Raw genomic sequence first — 13,425 nt, 5'->3', positions numbered from 1 at the left:
GACCTTCTTTAGTTCTTGTGTTTTAAGAGTTAACCCAGCAAAACAGATGCCCCTTGCTATGAGCCTTTCCCCAGAATTACCACTTCAAGAGAAAAAGGTTGGCAGTGATACTGCTTTTCTTTTTAAAAAATCAATGCCAGATCCGTAAGACTGCTCTCCAGTTGGAATTTCCTTGTGAAGATACACCTTGTGAGTGTCCTGTTACGGAAAGGGTTGCACTGCGATCCCGGTCAATTAACAGCCCGGGTACAGCAATTCCTCCTTATCTCAGTGCTGAGCTGGTTTGAAAGTTCTCAGAAGCAACAGAAGAACCTTTTCCACCTCACTAAATGGGTCTTTCAAGTAGCAGCTCCAGCACTAACGCGGTGGTGTGATCCGTCAGCATTTTGGGATGCAAGCGCTTTCCTCACCCTGGGAGCCTCCGGGAGTCAGGGAGGTGCACTTGGAGGCTGTGAGAAACGCCTAGGAAGCAATTTTTATCCAGTTGGTTACAGGTGGATCCTTGAGGGAATGACAGTTTGCTTCTCTGGAGCAGCCAGCATGAAAAATTGTATCCTGATGGTTTGGGGCCATCTGTGTGCCTTTGGCCCACTTATGAGTGCTGATGATTTCTTGGTACGACAATAAAAGTTGGTCTTGTGATCTGAGCTCAGCAATCGCAGTCTCTCCCTTCAGCCTGTGGAGGCATTTAGACATCTGATCCTATCAAAGGAAAGCACACATTAAAGTCCACTTCTGTTGGGTTTTTTTATAAGCAGCTAAAATTGTTTCCAATTCTACAATTTCCAGGTTACAAACTCTATAGCAAAGATTTCTTTCACACCATAGAAAAATATTTGGAGCCCTTCAGAACTGAAAAAGCCCTTGAGAACATATCCGTTGGAAGAAAAATTCTAAATCTGGTCATTAAAACCATCCTGACGAGGGCTATACACAAGCCAGGCCTTTTACATCAAAAGATAATGTTGAAAACAGACCAGAGTATTGATGCAACCCCTGGAAAAGCCAGAAGGTGATGTGCAGAGTCCTCCAGCAGCAGAGGATGGGCTGGGGGTTCACAAAGCACTGCTCTATGAGAGTTTAGTTTGCAGATAACCTGCAGAATTTGCAGTCTCTGGTTTGGGTGGGAGAAAGCAAATGAGCTCCCTGGTTGTCCTATTTCTGTAACTTCAGACACGTTCCTAAAAAAAGCACAAAGTCAGAAACTGGCCCATGACTGCATTTGCAAATAAAAAAAGAAAATCAAAAAACCCTTCTCTATTCAGAATTTCTTATTTAGAAATAAAAATATCAACAAAAATGTGACTTGCAAAAATAACTGCTCTGCACTTTAAAATCCACACAAACAAATTGTGCTCCACCATAGTCATAGGCCTGGTTCCTTTTGTTTCCTACAATTCCCATTTGTGCCCGGCCACTTTGCACTGGCACAGCTGGTGCTCACAGCGTCCATGGCTGTGATGTCCGTGTCCTGCACTGGGTTCAACCTTCTCCTTTTTAGGAACTCCCACCGCCGAGACGGAGCAGAGTCACAGGCTCCTTTCACCCAGTGCACTGCCTTGGGTACTCTGAAGTGCACAGACCTCAAAACTAAAAATGATGCATGAAGGTAAAAAAAACAAAGCTTTTTAATACATTTTGAGTTTGACTTGAAGTTGATAAAGCAGCTGCCTACCTGATCTGCAGTACAAGTCTTCTCCAGGAGGTGGAAGATGAAGATCCCCCCTCTTGCTCAGCCTGATCTGCAGGCTTTGCACTCTGCAGGCTGAGCAGCACAAGCAACTCCCTTCTTGGAGGGCAGCTTGGTGTCAAGCGGCATCATCTGCTTGCCTAAATGAGTGGAGGCCAAATCGAGGATGCTTTGGGGTAGGACCAAGCGTTACGCAATCCTGAGAGCACAGGTGGGCCTAGAAGAGCTGCTCCAGCGGTCCCTGGAGCATGGTCTTTCCCTGCAGGTAAGTATAAAAGCAGTTTCCCAAGCAATCATGCCTTGTGCATCTGCGCTGTCTGCCTGTAGAGCTTTTTGGTAGACATTATGGAGGTCAAGTTCTCAAGAGCAGGAAATTCCTGCAAGCCGTATGAAAACCAGGGTCTGGAGAGAGGAGAAAGCACTGTGTCTGCTAAGAACAGGCAGGAAAATGATGCTGCCCCTCTCCAAGAAAAAGGGGCCAGCGGCACGGGAGTACCGGCAGCATGGGCTGCCCGGGCTCGTCCCCAGGCCTGCCCCAGCGCGTGGTGCCCCAGGGCCAACCCAAGGACGTGGGCAACACGCAAGCAAGCTGGGGCACGCTGCAGAGGAGACAGAGGTGCTGAGGACGCTGGTGGGGCTGGGGACATTGGTGTGCTTCGGACACAGAGAACGGAAAGCTGTGGACCTGCATTTCTTTTTTTTTTAAACATTTGCAGAAGATAAGTACCAATCCATCAAGCGCTTCACAACTGCACTGCAAAAGGGGAAGCAGAAACATGGGCAGATTTCCAGACAACTGGAAAATCATACTGCCAAGGTGTATGTCAGGGAATTCAAGTGAAAAATAAATATATCATTATTTTTAATTTGCAATCTACAGAAATATATATACCTATGTATTCTTAAATATTAAAAATGCTTAGAAATACCATTGCCATATCAGTATAACAGCAAGTTTGCACATATTGAGGTGGTATTAATAATTAAGTTGATAATCTATTCTAACATTTAGAGATTAAAATGCCTCTTCTTTTACCTGTAGTGCCACTAGTAAAACAGACAATTGATAGATCTTCTGGTCGAGGAGGCTAGAAATACACAAGGAGAATAAGAAAATCACATCAATCAAATGCAGAACGGTCAACAGTAGACTGTTGTCACTGTATAAACTTAAAGATCAAACCAGTTGTATTTCAGCTCTGCCATAAAAAGCTTTCATTCCCCTTGGCAAATGTAAAAGACCATCATAAAACTCTTTTTATCAGGTTTCTTCAGTTGATGCAGACTCTATTCCTCCCTTATGTTTTGCTCCAGCTGCAATAAGGGCATGCTTCAGTGTAAGAAGACTTCGATGGAATATTTGTCCTGCAGTTAGTATTTTCAAAGGCATCATCTATACCTGTAGGTGTGTGGGAAAACTTGAGCTAATTTACTGATTTCCAGATAAATTCTGGAAACGTGTGGTTATCCACAACAGGGGACAACTTTCTGAAGCTGCCAATTGCTCCCATTTCCAGTCATCTCTCTGTATTCTCAGCACCACGGCGTGTGTGCGCGCTATTTTGGGTCACGAACGAAAAATACCAATGCAATTTCCCAAAAATATCCCAGAGAAATACTGCCAAGTACTGTTTCTGAGCTATAGAAACCCCCACCAGAAAGCCAAGGGTGCAAACACATTCCCCCGGTGCCGCCTGGCTAAGGTAGTGGAATTACCGTGGCTTAACGATGGCATTTAATTACTGTCCCATTAACATGTTCAGTAAGGATGAACTATCTCAGTTAAATGTCCCAGGCGGAGGGTATGAAGCAAGCACTGCACATCTGCAGCGGATGGTATCGACCGCCCCTGGGCTCCTCCACCGCCTCCCACGTGGAGAGGGTCTCGGGGCACTGCCCCCGAACACACGCACGCTTCCTTCTGCCCAGAGCAAACCCTTCCCTCTTTGGTCAGTGAAATAAATGTAACGTAGTCAGCTGTGGGAAAAGTGGGAAAAGCAGCATGCCAACACTCACCACAGGCACATGTCGACTCTCAAGGCCACAGTCCTGAAAGAGATTAAAGGAACAAAAATTATTTCCACTTTAATTCCTGTGGTGTAACCCACTTGCTAATGATCTGCAAACCACTAAGGAAGAGTGTGAGCTAGAGCAGAAAAATTTGTGGCTAACGCTTAGGTCATCTTTTCTATCCAAAGTTTCTTGCATCAACTGCAATGCCATCCTTGGATTTCACGTAGTGCTTGGGTTGGTTGAGCTGCATCCAGGCTGTTTCATAGAAGTGTAAGGCTGTAGGCTTACATGTAGGAGGACAGTGTCTGGAACAGCAAGCCCCCTTTCCAGGCTTAGTTAGCAGCTGATATCTTATTTGAGCAGGAAGGATTGAAATGTTGGCTCCTGCCAACAAGGAATAACACTTAAGAGGCAAATGCACTGAGCCGTGCATCAATATTAACAGCCACAAGCTGCGCTGTTGTGCTCTCCAGACAGTGAACCTGCCACGCAGTTCACAAGTCCCTGTATAGTTTACTGTCTTTTTACAGAAACTGCAAAATATAGTCAAAAGAGAGGGAGAACAAACTTACCTCCACCTCCTGCATGGTCTGGATGCGAACCCCACAGCGACTCCCTCTCTCCAGCAGCTCCTTCTCAAACGGGTCCATCAGGATGATGGAGCTCAGACCTGGTGTTTCTCTCCTCTCCACGTGGTCAAGGAGTATTCTGGCTTTTTCAGGTTTGTCACAAATGACTGTGGAAATGTCAGCTGGAAGAAAAGCAGCCAAACAAGGTGGCCCTGGAGTAATTCCCACTGTCAGAGCAGCCCCATCCACAGCTGTGCACGACCGGGCGCGTGGGAAATGCAGCAGAGCCAGCCCTGACCCAGCATGGGGACACACCGCTCCCCAGAAACCTCTCTAAACGACTTCAAGACGCTTAATGAGCAAAATCACCCGTCTGTTGGAAAGCAGAAGAAAATGAACCATTCTGAGCAACAAAACTGGTTTCTGAGATTACATCAATTTTATTTTTACCTGTGTTGACAATGTAACGAATGGCTCCAGGACCTAAGGTGTCGTAGAGGGGAACCACCACCATGGAGTAGGTGTAGCAAGCCAGCTCAGAAATGATCCACTGCAGGAGGACATCAAAGCGTGAAGGTGAGAAGGCGGCCATGGAAGCAGATTTAACACACTTGAGAACAAGCTTCAGGTATAAAGCAAGCTCACAAGTCAGGAACATTATTAATACAGCATCAAGTTGAACTTAAAATCTCACCTCTGGACGGTTTTGAGCAAAGACCCCAATGAACTGCTTCGTGGATGGCTTGCAGCCCTGCTGAAGAAGCCCTGAACCCAGAGCTTCTGCTCTTTCAGCCACCTGGAATTTGGAGAGAAAAAAAAATACATTAAAAAAAGAAATTATAAGCAATACCAAACTAAGCGAAGGCTTAGCTTATACAGGGAAGCTCTCAAATTATTGTATTTACTCTCTAAAAGCCCAATTTTTTACGTTATCACAAGCCATTAGTAGTTGACTAGCAGTTGACCTCTGGTTGGCATCGCCCCATGGCTTTGAGCGTGTCAGTGCCGCTGTCAGGAGCGGGCTAACGGCATTGAGCCGGTCCCCGGAAGCCAACACGCCTACAACGCCGGGATGTGCCCGGCTGGGAAAACCGAGAGCCCTCGCACGGTGCGTTAGCAACCTCCCGGTCTAGCGTGCGCCTGTTACCGACGGGTGCCTTAACACCCCTTCTTCTGCCGGGCAGGGTGAGAGCGCTGGGGGAGAGGATGCTGCGGGGGGTGTCATTTCCAGCTCACCTCCTTGTAGGACAGCCACTGGTAGGGCTGCTTGGGCTTCCTGAACCCCAGGCAGGGGCCGTTTTCTGGAAGACACAAGCAGAGATGATGGAGTTACAGGAGCAGCGCCAGGAGTTAACGCGCTGCCCAGTACCACGCTGCGGGGATGCGGCAGAGCCCTCAAAGAGTAAATCTGTTGTTATGAGGGTCGGCTCTCACTCCTGGGGCAGAGCTCACAGCAAGCCCGATCAAATTAAATACACGAGTGCGGCTAACGGGAGACCGGCTGCTGGGATCTCCCCGACAGTCGCTTCAGTCCTCCTCCCTGGGCTGCAGAGGGGACAGCAGCAGTTTGCCCCCAAACAGCCTCGTTCAAAGACACTTCTCCAAACGCAGTGTGAGCATCCACGTCTGATGAACGCTTTCATCCCAAACGCTAGCTCCCACTGCCTTCCCCTTTTGATTTACACACTTCAAGGTGAAAACTGCTATTTTTAGCACAGCTTACTCCGGAGGAGGGTAAGACAATGCGCAGCACTACATGACAGAAGGAATATTGCAGAAGTTTAATTAATTTGCTAACTGTACTTACCTGTACAAGATCCATCCCTCCATACACCTACTGAGTTATTTATTTACCCCTGTCCTGCGGGGTGGAATATTTGCAATTCCACTGAGGCTTTTGGTGGTACCGAAAATAATAATCTGACAACGAAACTGGTGTATTCAACGAGGCAGGGCGTTGTAAGCAGTGGACACAGAAATAGTTATGATACAGCAGGGAAGAGTCATCGTGGCTTTTTAGAGTGGGAAATGCTGTCTCACAAGTGTGTGAGAGCTCTTTGATGGTACCATCGATCATGGGGTAAGGGCGAGGGACCGATACACCACACTCAGCTTTCCTAAGAGCTTTTGGCAGAGTCCTTTACCCTACCCCGTTGCGGAATAAAAGGTAAGCTGGGTGAGTTACAGATGAAAAGGCAGCAACAAGCAGAAATAAGTATCAGCGTGTGCAGCGGAGGAAGAGCTCTGTTGGGTTCCACAGTTCTATGCCCGGATCAGCCCCGTTTAATGTATTCATAAATGTTCTGGAAATGAATAATGTACGATGAGCTTTGCTGATGCTGCAAAATTCAGGATGTTAAGCTGTCTGCCAGCAGCAGCAAAAAGATCTCATGGTACTAAGAGACTGCACAGTAAAATTCAATGGTATTAAGGGCAAAATAATGCATGTTGCAAATAATAACCCTAATTATAACCCCCACGCTCTGCACTTGTCAGGCCTTCCACACCTTTTAGGCCTCAACACTCAGGCCTCCCAGTCTTTGGCCTCAACACCCGTGGGTCCTCCCACTCTTCTTGGTCCTCCCACACCTTTTTGGCCTCTAAACTCTTCTGGCCTCCCACACGTAATAGTCCTCTCTAGTTTTTGGGCCTCCCACACTCTCTTAGGCTCTATGCTCTCCGGGCCTCGGCACTTTTTTGGGCTCCCATACTGTTTCAGCTTCCGTCTCTCCTTCAGCAGTCATATCTCCTTCGGCTTCCCACACTCTTTTTGCTTCTACGGTCTTTGTGCCTCCTGCACCCTTGGGGCCTCCTACACTTTTTCAGCCTCTCCGCTATTTGTGCCTCCCCCCTTATTTCAGCCTCTCGCTCTCTTGACTTCTACAATTTTGTGGCTTCCCACATGCTGGTGGCCTCCCACTCCTTTTTGGGCCTCCCACGCTCCTTTCGCCTTTGAGTCCAAATGGGCCTCTACACCATTTGAGCCTCCCACACTTTTATGGGCTTCCACGTTCTTTGAGCCTCTACGCTCTCTGAGCTTCCCTAAGCCTTTGAGCCTCCTACACCGTTTGGGCCTCTACGTCACCCGGTCCTCCACCTCTCCCCACCTCTGCTCCCAGGCCTCCTCGTCGCTGTGCTCTCACCGGAGATGCTGAATCCCCTCCTGAAGACCTCGTACATGGTCCTGGCGTCGTCGTAGTAGTGCGTCAGCAGCTGCGGGCTGTCCCCGATCACCGACCGGCGCGCCCCGGCCAGGCCCTGTGCGACACAACGTGACATGACGTGACACAGCCGTCAGCACCGCCTGACAGGCGGCAGATGGGGAAACCCCAAACCATGAAGCAGCACGCTCCCCAAATGCCGGAGAGACCTCCTGCAGCCGCCACCATGTTCCTGCCCCAACACCCAAAGGGACAGGAGAGGTGGGATGTCCACCTCAGTGCCCCAGTAACATGGAGAACCACCTTCCCGGAGAGGAGCACTTGACCTGGCTCGTGCCACAGGAGATGGCTGATATTTCCCAAGGAGATTTGGGGAGGAATTATAAATCTGCAGGTAACGGAGTGGGGACGTGCTGGGGGAACGACTGCTCTGGGGTCCACGGGTCGCCAGGACTGGCACCGCGGGCACCTTCTCAAGGACATCTAGACCAACATGAGGACAGACTAAAGCAGAGGCCAGACTCCAGACCCCAGTGCGTGGTTCAGTAGGGGTGTTTCAGGAGTGGGCGAGGGGAGGCAAGGCAGGACGAGAGTAACCGAACCGGGACTGCGCCGTGGGGCAGAAGAAAGTCTCACTAAAGCCCTCACCACAGGGGAAAACTGTCTTGAAAAATGTAAATTCCTCCTACTCTTTTAAAAAGTTGCTGGAACTAAAGACAGTAAGGTTTTAGAGGGGACATCACAAAAGGCTTTAAATTCTCATCGCACTTTCAGATATTAATTTAAGTGGAAACAATTTCCAGAAATATTTCTGCTCTTTAAAACGGAGCAGCTGCATTAAACTTTAAAACCTTTTGCAAGCATGAAAATTAATAACTCCTCAGCCTCTAAGCATGGATTCGGGTCTACTTTTTCTTATTATTACAAAGTTTGCAGCAGCAAATTCAGTAATGGGCACACACAAGAAGTGCCAGCTGATTTGATCTTATCAGCTGTTGCCTTTCAGTGCCTTCTCCCATGCAGTGGCAGCTCCTGCAATTTTCAGTCATGGAGGGTTAAGCAAAGCTAAGACCAAAATGTAACTGAAAATCTAAGAGAATAAATTAATGGGCTGTATTCTAGTTTTCCAGTTTACAGAAAAAGGTGAATTAAGGAGTGAAGCGATCCCTGGCATAGCGCATTACACGACTGATTTCAGGGTGAGGTTGGGGAGCCCTCGAAGCAGACAGAAGCACCTCCTGGCATCCCCTGCGGTCATTCCCACGCGTGCAAACCTCGGGTGAAACCCAGCCTCTCCCGTCGGGGTGCCCCTGGCCTCACCTCGACTTCCTCCGACTGCATCCGCAGGTCGCAGGGCGGCTTCACGGCCCTGGGCCGGCTGGCAAACCAGTAGGCGACGACGGCCGCGAAGGCACCGATGCCCACCAGCGCCGTGGCCGGCAGGTTGCGGAAAAACTGGCTGAGGTCGTCGAACTCGGGGAGCCGCAGGCTCCGCAGGATTTCCTGAGCCTGCATCTTCTCCACGAGCGAAACGGCAAACTCTGCAAGAGCCAGAAGGATGCGGTCAGGTCACGCCGTGGGACGGGCACGGGCAGCACGGGTCTCTGTGCGGCTTGGGAAGGGGAGAACGTGCTTTCCCTTGTCAGCCATTGCAAACACGCTGCTCTGCTGACCCCCGGGGCTGCCTACCAACAACAACCTTAACTTGAGAAGAACAGCACCTATGGAAGAGATAGGAGAAAGGAGGAAACACCCCTAGAAGGGTGAGCTGGAGCAGACAGCTCACTCCTAAAGGACAACTGAGTACAAATGCACATTAGGCGATGCAACTGCAGTTATCCGTAGCAGACAGATGCTGTGACAAGCTCTGGGATCCAGCTACGACTGTACCCTCAGGGCTGCCAGGAGCTTACTCTGCCTTCCCTGAGCAGGACGGGGACTGCGTGGTGGCTGCAGGCCCTGGCAGGGCCAGGCAGCACGGCAGGGCCAGGCAGCACGGCGCCAGCCACAAGCCCTCGGCTCACGTGGAGCGGGGCAAAGCCGGCGTGCCTCTGTGTGCAGAACACTGTGCAGACACGCTCTGAAACACCGCTTTCTGCCTTTATGCCAGCTTCACATTCTCAACTTTGAGTTCCTTACGATTTACATCAGGGTAAATTATAGGTGATTCAAGCCAAGTAAAGTTTCATTTCATTGCTTAAATGCTTCCTGGAAGAAAAAACAAGTGACTGCAGAGTGGGGATAAGGGAGTGCCGGGGTATCAGGCTGAGAGCGTGCCACCGCAGGGCCCCCACCCTGCAGCCCCGCCAGACGCGACGCCTCCGGGTGCTCCACGGGGGAGATGGGTGGCTCCTGGGAAGGAGAAATGCCAGGGCCCTCCCCAACGGGCAGTCCCGCAGGGTGCAGTCCTGGCACGAGAAGAGAAGGGCTGGAGCCTCGGCTCCTCGGACACAGTGGGGCTGCTGGGGACCCCCCGGCCCCTGCCGCCAGCCCCTGCGCTGCTCTGACAGCGCTGAAACTAAAAGCAAAGAGAAAAGCTTTCCTCCTTTTCTGTAAAGAGGGCTGCGCGCGGAGACAGGCAAGGGGACAAGTTTTATGACATGGGATGGTAACGCTCTGCCATCCCCAACTCATTCCCTTTATACCTGCCGGCATCGCTTTGCTGTGGGCGCAGGGAGGGCGGCTCTCTGCTGTACAGTCTGGCTTGGTGAGGCTGTCCTCAGGGGACTTGTGTTTGGGTGTCGAGTACCCAAGAAGCATTTTAAATAAGTTGTATTTACAGTAAAGGCCCAGTATCCGCTCCCTGACAGGGAGTCCCCGATAACTGCCAGCCCCACGAGGGACAAGCCAAGCAGATGCTGCAGAGGAGGGGATGCAAACAGTTAAGGTTTCCTGTTAAGCCCCACACAGCACTATTTATGACTTTACCAGCAGTCAAGATCTTAAAGAAAAAGCTTTTCTGCTGCAGGAGCCCCTTTCCTCTCGCCCTCTGGCCTCGCTCCAGCCTGCAGAGCTACCAAGCGATTAATGGAGGGGCTTCACTCCCATGGGGGGGCCAGGACTTCCCGCACAATGGCACCACTGACGTTAACACTAACCAGCTTTTTTCCTCCTGGGAACAGTGTCTGGGTTACGCTGAGGGTCAGGACTACCCGCTCGCAGCCTTTTCCTATGTTTGTGCCAAGTGAGCTCCGGAGGCCGGTGCTGGCCAGCCTGCAAACAGGGGGGTACCCCTCGCACAAGGCTCTGGAGGAGGTTTTTAAGTTTGCACGAGGAAAAAAACACAGCGAACAATTAACCTCACCCATTGTCATGGCGGGGGGCAGCAGGGAACGGCGGCAGTGACACAGAGCCCATGTTCGGGGCCACCTCCCTCCTGCGGGCTCTGGCCCAGCCATCCCTTGGGCCAGATGCTGTGCCCCGGTGCTAGCCCAGCATAGCGCAGCCACCTCTGCTCCCCCAAGAGTTCCTGACTCTGCAAACCCCCTGGGACCACAGCCAGCCCCTCCACAAATGGTTGCAATGATCATGGCAGACGAAACGGCATCCAGATGGCGTTACTGGGCAATACCCACCCGTGGGGTAATCTTCTCATGAGCTTTGAGCATCTTTCCAGAAATCTCCACATCTGATAAAATATTGACTACGTGGCTGCAATGATGTGAGGATGAACTGAGACAGAGTGCTGATTTCTCTCCTCAATATTTCTCCACATCAGGCTACGAAAAGCAGCTTGCCAAACACACTTTTACTAGCAAACTACAAAAAGCGGGAGAGCTCAGCGAGGGAGCTATTCATTTACTGATGAATTAGCTATTTGTGCAAAAGCCTTTCAGCAAGTCCCACTCAAAACTGTCTGCTCCCAGAAACACAGCCTGTCCCACCAAAGGTAGCCGCCCAATTTGCCACGGTTGCTGGTTACACTGAAATCTTGAGAATGACTCCCTCGAGCCGCGTGCCTCTGCCCGGCTCGGCTGCGGGTATCGCCTGGGGAGCACCAGGGCCAGGCCTTTATGCTCGTCTGTCCAGGCACAGGGCACCCGTGGACACCTAGAGTTGGCAGCACCGGCAGAAGGATCGCAAGAGCCAGGGTTGCAATAAAAAGAACAAGTGTTGGAAGCCCGACCCTATACAATACGGGAATAAAACTATTTCTGTTATAATGCAGATAATGAAGAAAGTGCGATTACACCTTTACTGACTTTGCGTCCCTCTGACGCGTGTCAGGTGTCATTTATGTCAGCACCTGGATTTTTAAAAATTTGCTCTAGAGACATCAAAAGCGCGCTTTTAATCTGCCAAAAAGATACGATGTTTAATCGTAATACGGAATTAAGAATCACTTATAATTGCCGGGAGGTATTTGGCTTGAGCAAACTGATGGGCACAGTGCTCCTTGGCTTTGCATGGAACGTATTCCCCTTATCGGGGCGGCGGCAGGGACACCGTGGACCATCGTGTGCCGCGAGCAGGGTGCCGTTGGCAGCATCTGCCTCTGCAGCGAGGTAAAACGTGCTACAGCAGCCAAAGTTACCCAAGACCTACAGGGAAACAACTTAAACTGCACTCATTCCATCCGCTCCCAGGGGAAAAATCAGACCGTTTCTCTCAGTCAAATGCTTGTGGTACGTTTATTATTTCTGACCATTTGTGCCACATTCTGCTGCCTTCTGCTAAATTCCTACTTGGGACATTACTTCCCACCGACCTGAGGTTTTTGTGGTGCAGCAGATCACATCCCTGGAACAAGAGCCCGAATCCTTCATTCATAACCACATCAGCAGGATTAAATAAGTATGGCTGGAAGACAGACATTCACTTTTCCCTGCTCAAGGGAAGCTGCTGGCCCATTTCCATGGTGAACTTAAAATCCTTGCAGACTTCATGGTTGCAGGAATCTCTTAGATCCTTTGTGATTAAATAAAAAATATGTAAGTACTTCTTGCTAGTGACTCATTGTAAGTACACCAGAGGGCATCTCAGAAGATGCCACAGTGATGGAGATGTCAGTAATGGCAAATAATACCAGAAAATACACTTGGAAGCAGAAATCCATTTAGTTTTCTGCCCAGATGCAGTGACAAGTGTGCTGGGGTCCCTGGGAGAGCTAAGTAGAAGTGCTAGTGGTAAGGAGAAGGTTCACAAACTCATCTGCTTATGTTTTCCCACTTTCACTTAATAATCTAAGTTCAATGAAGACTAAACATATACATTAAAAACAAGATCCTGTTCTCAAGAGTGAACTTACCCAGTCAAGGGAAGTTCCCGGCACCTCTGAATCCCCTTATTCAACCTGAGACCTGTAACTTCAGTCACTGACCCCCCCGTTTCTGATCACATTTGATTTTTGCCCTACAAAGCTCATCCAGCTTGGCTTTTGCAACAGTTAATCTTGATTTTTGCATCCCAAAGTGACTCGTGATGAGCCCGTACTTGATCTGCTCGGAGCAGCAAACCTGCCTTGGGAAGGTGGCCAGGAAAGGGGCCCAGGTGTGTTTGGGAGGAGCTGCACGGTCCAGACAGAGAAGAAACGCTCCGGCACCCTCCTACCCCAGGGGAGGCTGTTTCTCCCTCGCCTGTGGAAACAAGGCTCGGGGCTGCCCGGATCACAGCCTGCTCCGACGAATCGCGCTGAGCGGAGGAGCGCCTCGCGGTCACACGCTCTCTGTGAATATATTTCTCGTGTGACCAGGAAAATAAATAATAATAATAAAAAAGAGCCAGCATGGTTGGGCTGGGTTTCCCATCAGCCAGGCAGCATCACACCCCAGAGCACACCACGAGCAGCCGCTGCCATCGCCTCGGTCTCAGGAGCAGCGGCGGGACGCCCTCCACACCCTTTCCCCAGCGGTTTTGCCCCATTTCTGTTACCGGCGGTGAATCCACCGCCCTGCTGCGGTGCGTGCTCCCCATGAGCGAGCGGCCCTGGGCACAAGCGAGCGAGCAGAGCACCAAGTCTGTGCACATGGAAACACTGACGTCTCCATTTATT

The 13,425-nt window shown here is 50.3% G+C and overlaps 1 protein-coding gene across 3 annotated transcripts in view; it reads right to left on the bottom strand.

The window, feature by feature from the left end:
• The window catches only part of ACSL6 (acyl-CoA synthetase long chain family member 6), a 47,958-nt gene that overhangs the window by 23,843 nt on the left and 10,690 nt on the right, over positions 1-13,425 (bottom strand). For all 3 annotated transcript variants that reach the window (XM_072873192.1, XM_072873193.1, XM_072873191.1), the window contains exons 2-9: positions 8,754-8,974; positions 7,416-7,530; positions 5,509-5,573; positions 4,967-5,068; positions 4,723-4,822; positions 4,276-4,454; positions 3,707-3,739; positions 2,727-2,778 (exon numbers count right to left, since the gene is read on the bottom strand). In XM_072873192.1, the coding sequence (XP_072729293.1) occupies positions 2,727-2,778; positions 3,707-3,739; positions 4,276-4,454; positions 4,723-4,822; positions 4,967-5,068; positions 5,509-5,573; positions 7,416-7,530; positions 8,754-8,948 (841 nt within the window). In that variant the 5' untranslated portion in view covers positions 8,949-8,974. The remainder of the gene's footprint in view (positions 1-2,726; positions 2,779-3,706; positions 3,740-4,275; positions 4,455-4,722; positions 4,823-4,966; positions 5,069-5,508; positions 5,574-7,415; positions 7,531-8,753; positions 8,975-13,425) is intronic.

This window comes from Ciconia boyciana, chromosome 9 (genome assembly GCF_034638445.1).
Source record: "Ciconia boyciana chromosome 9, ASM3463844v1, whole genome shotgun sequence".
Taxonomy (NCBI): domain Eukaryota; kingdom Metazoa; phylum Chordata; class Aves; order Ciconiiformes; family Ciconiidae; genus Ciconia; species Ciconia boyciana.
The sequence above is the reverse complement of the archived record's forward strand: the minus strand, read 5'-3'. Positions and strand labels throughout refer to the sequence as shown.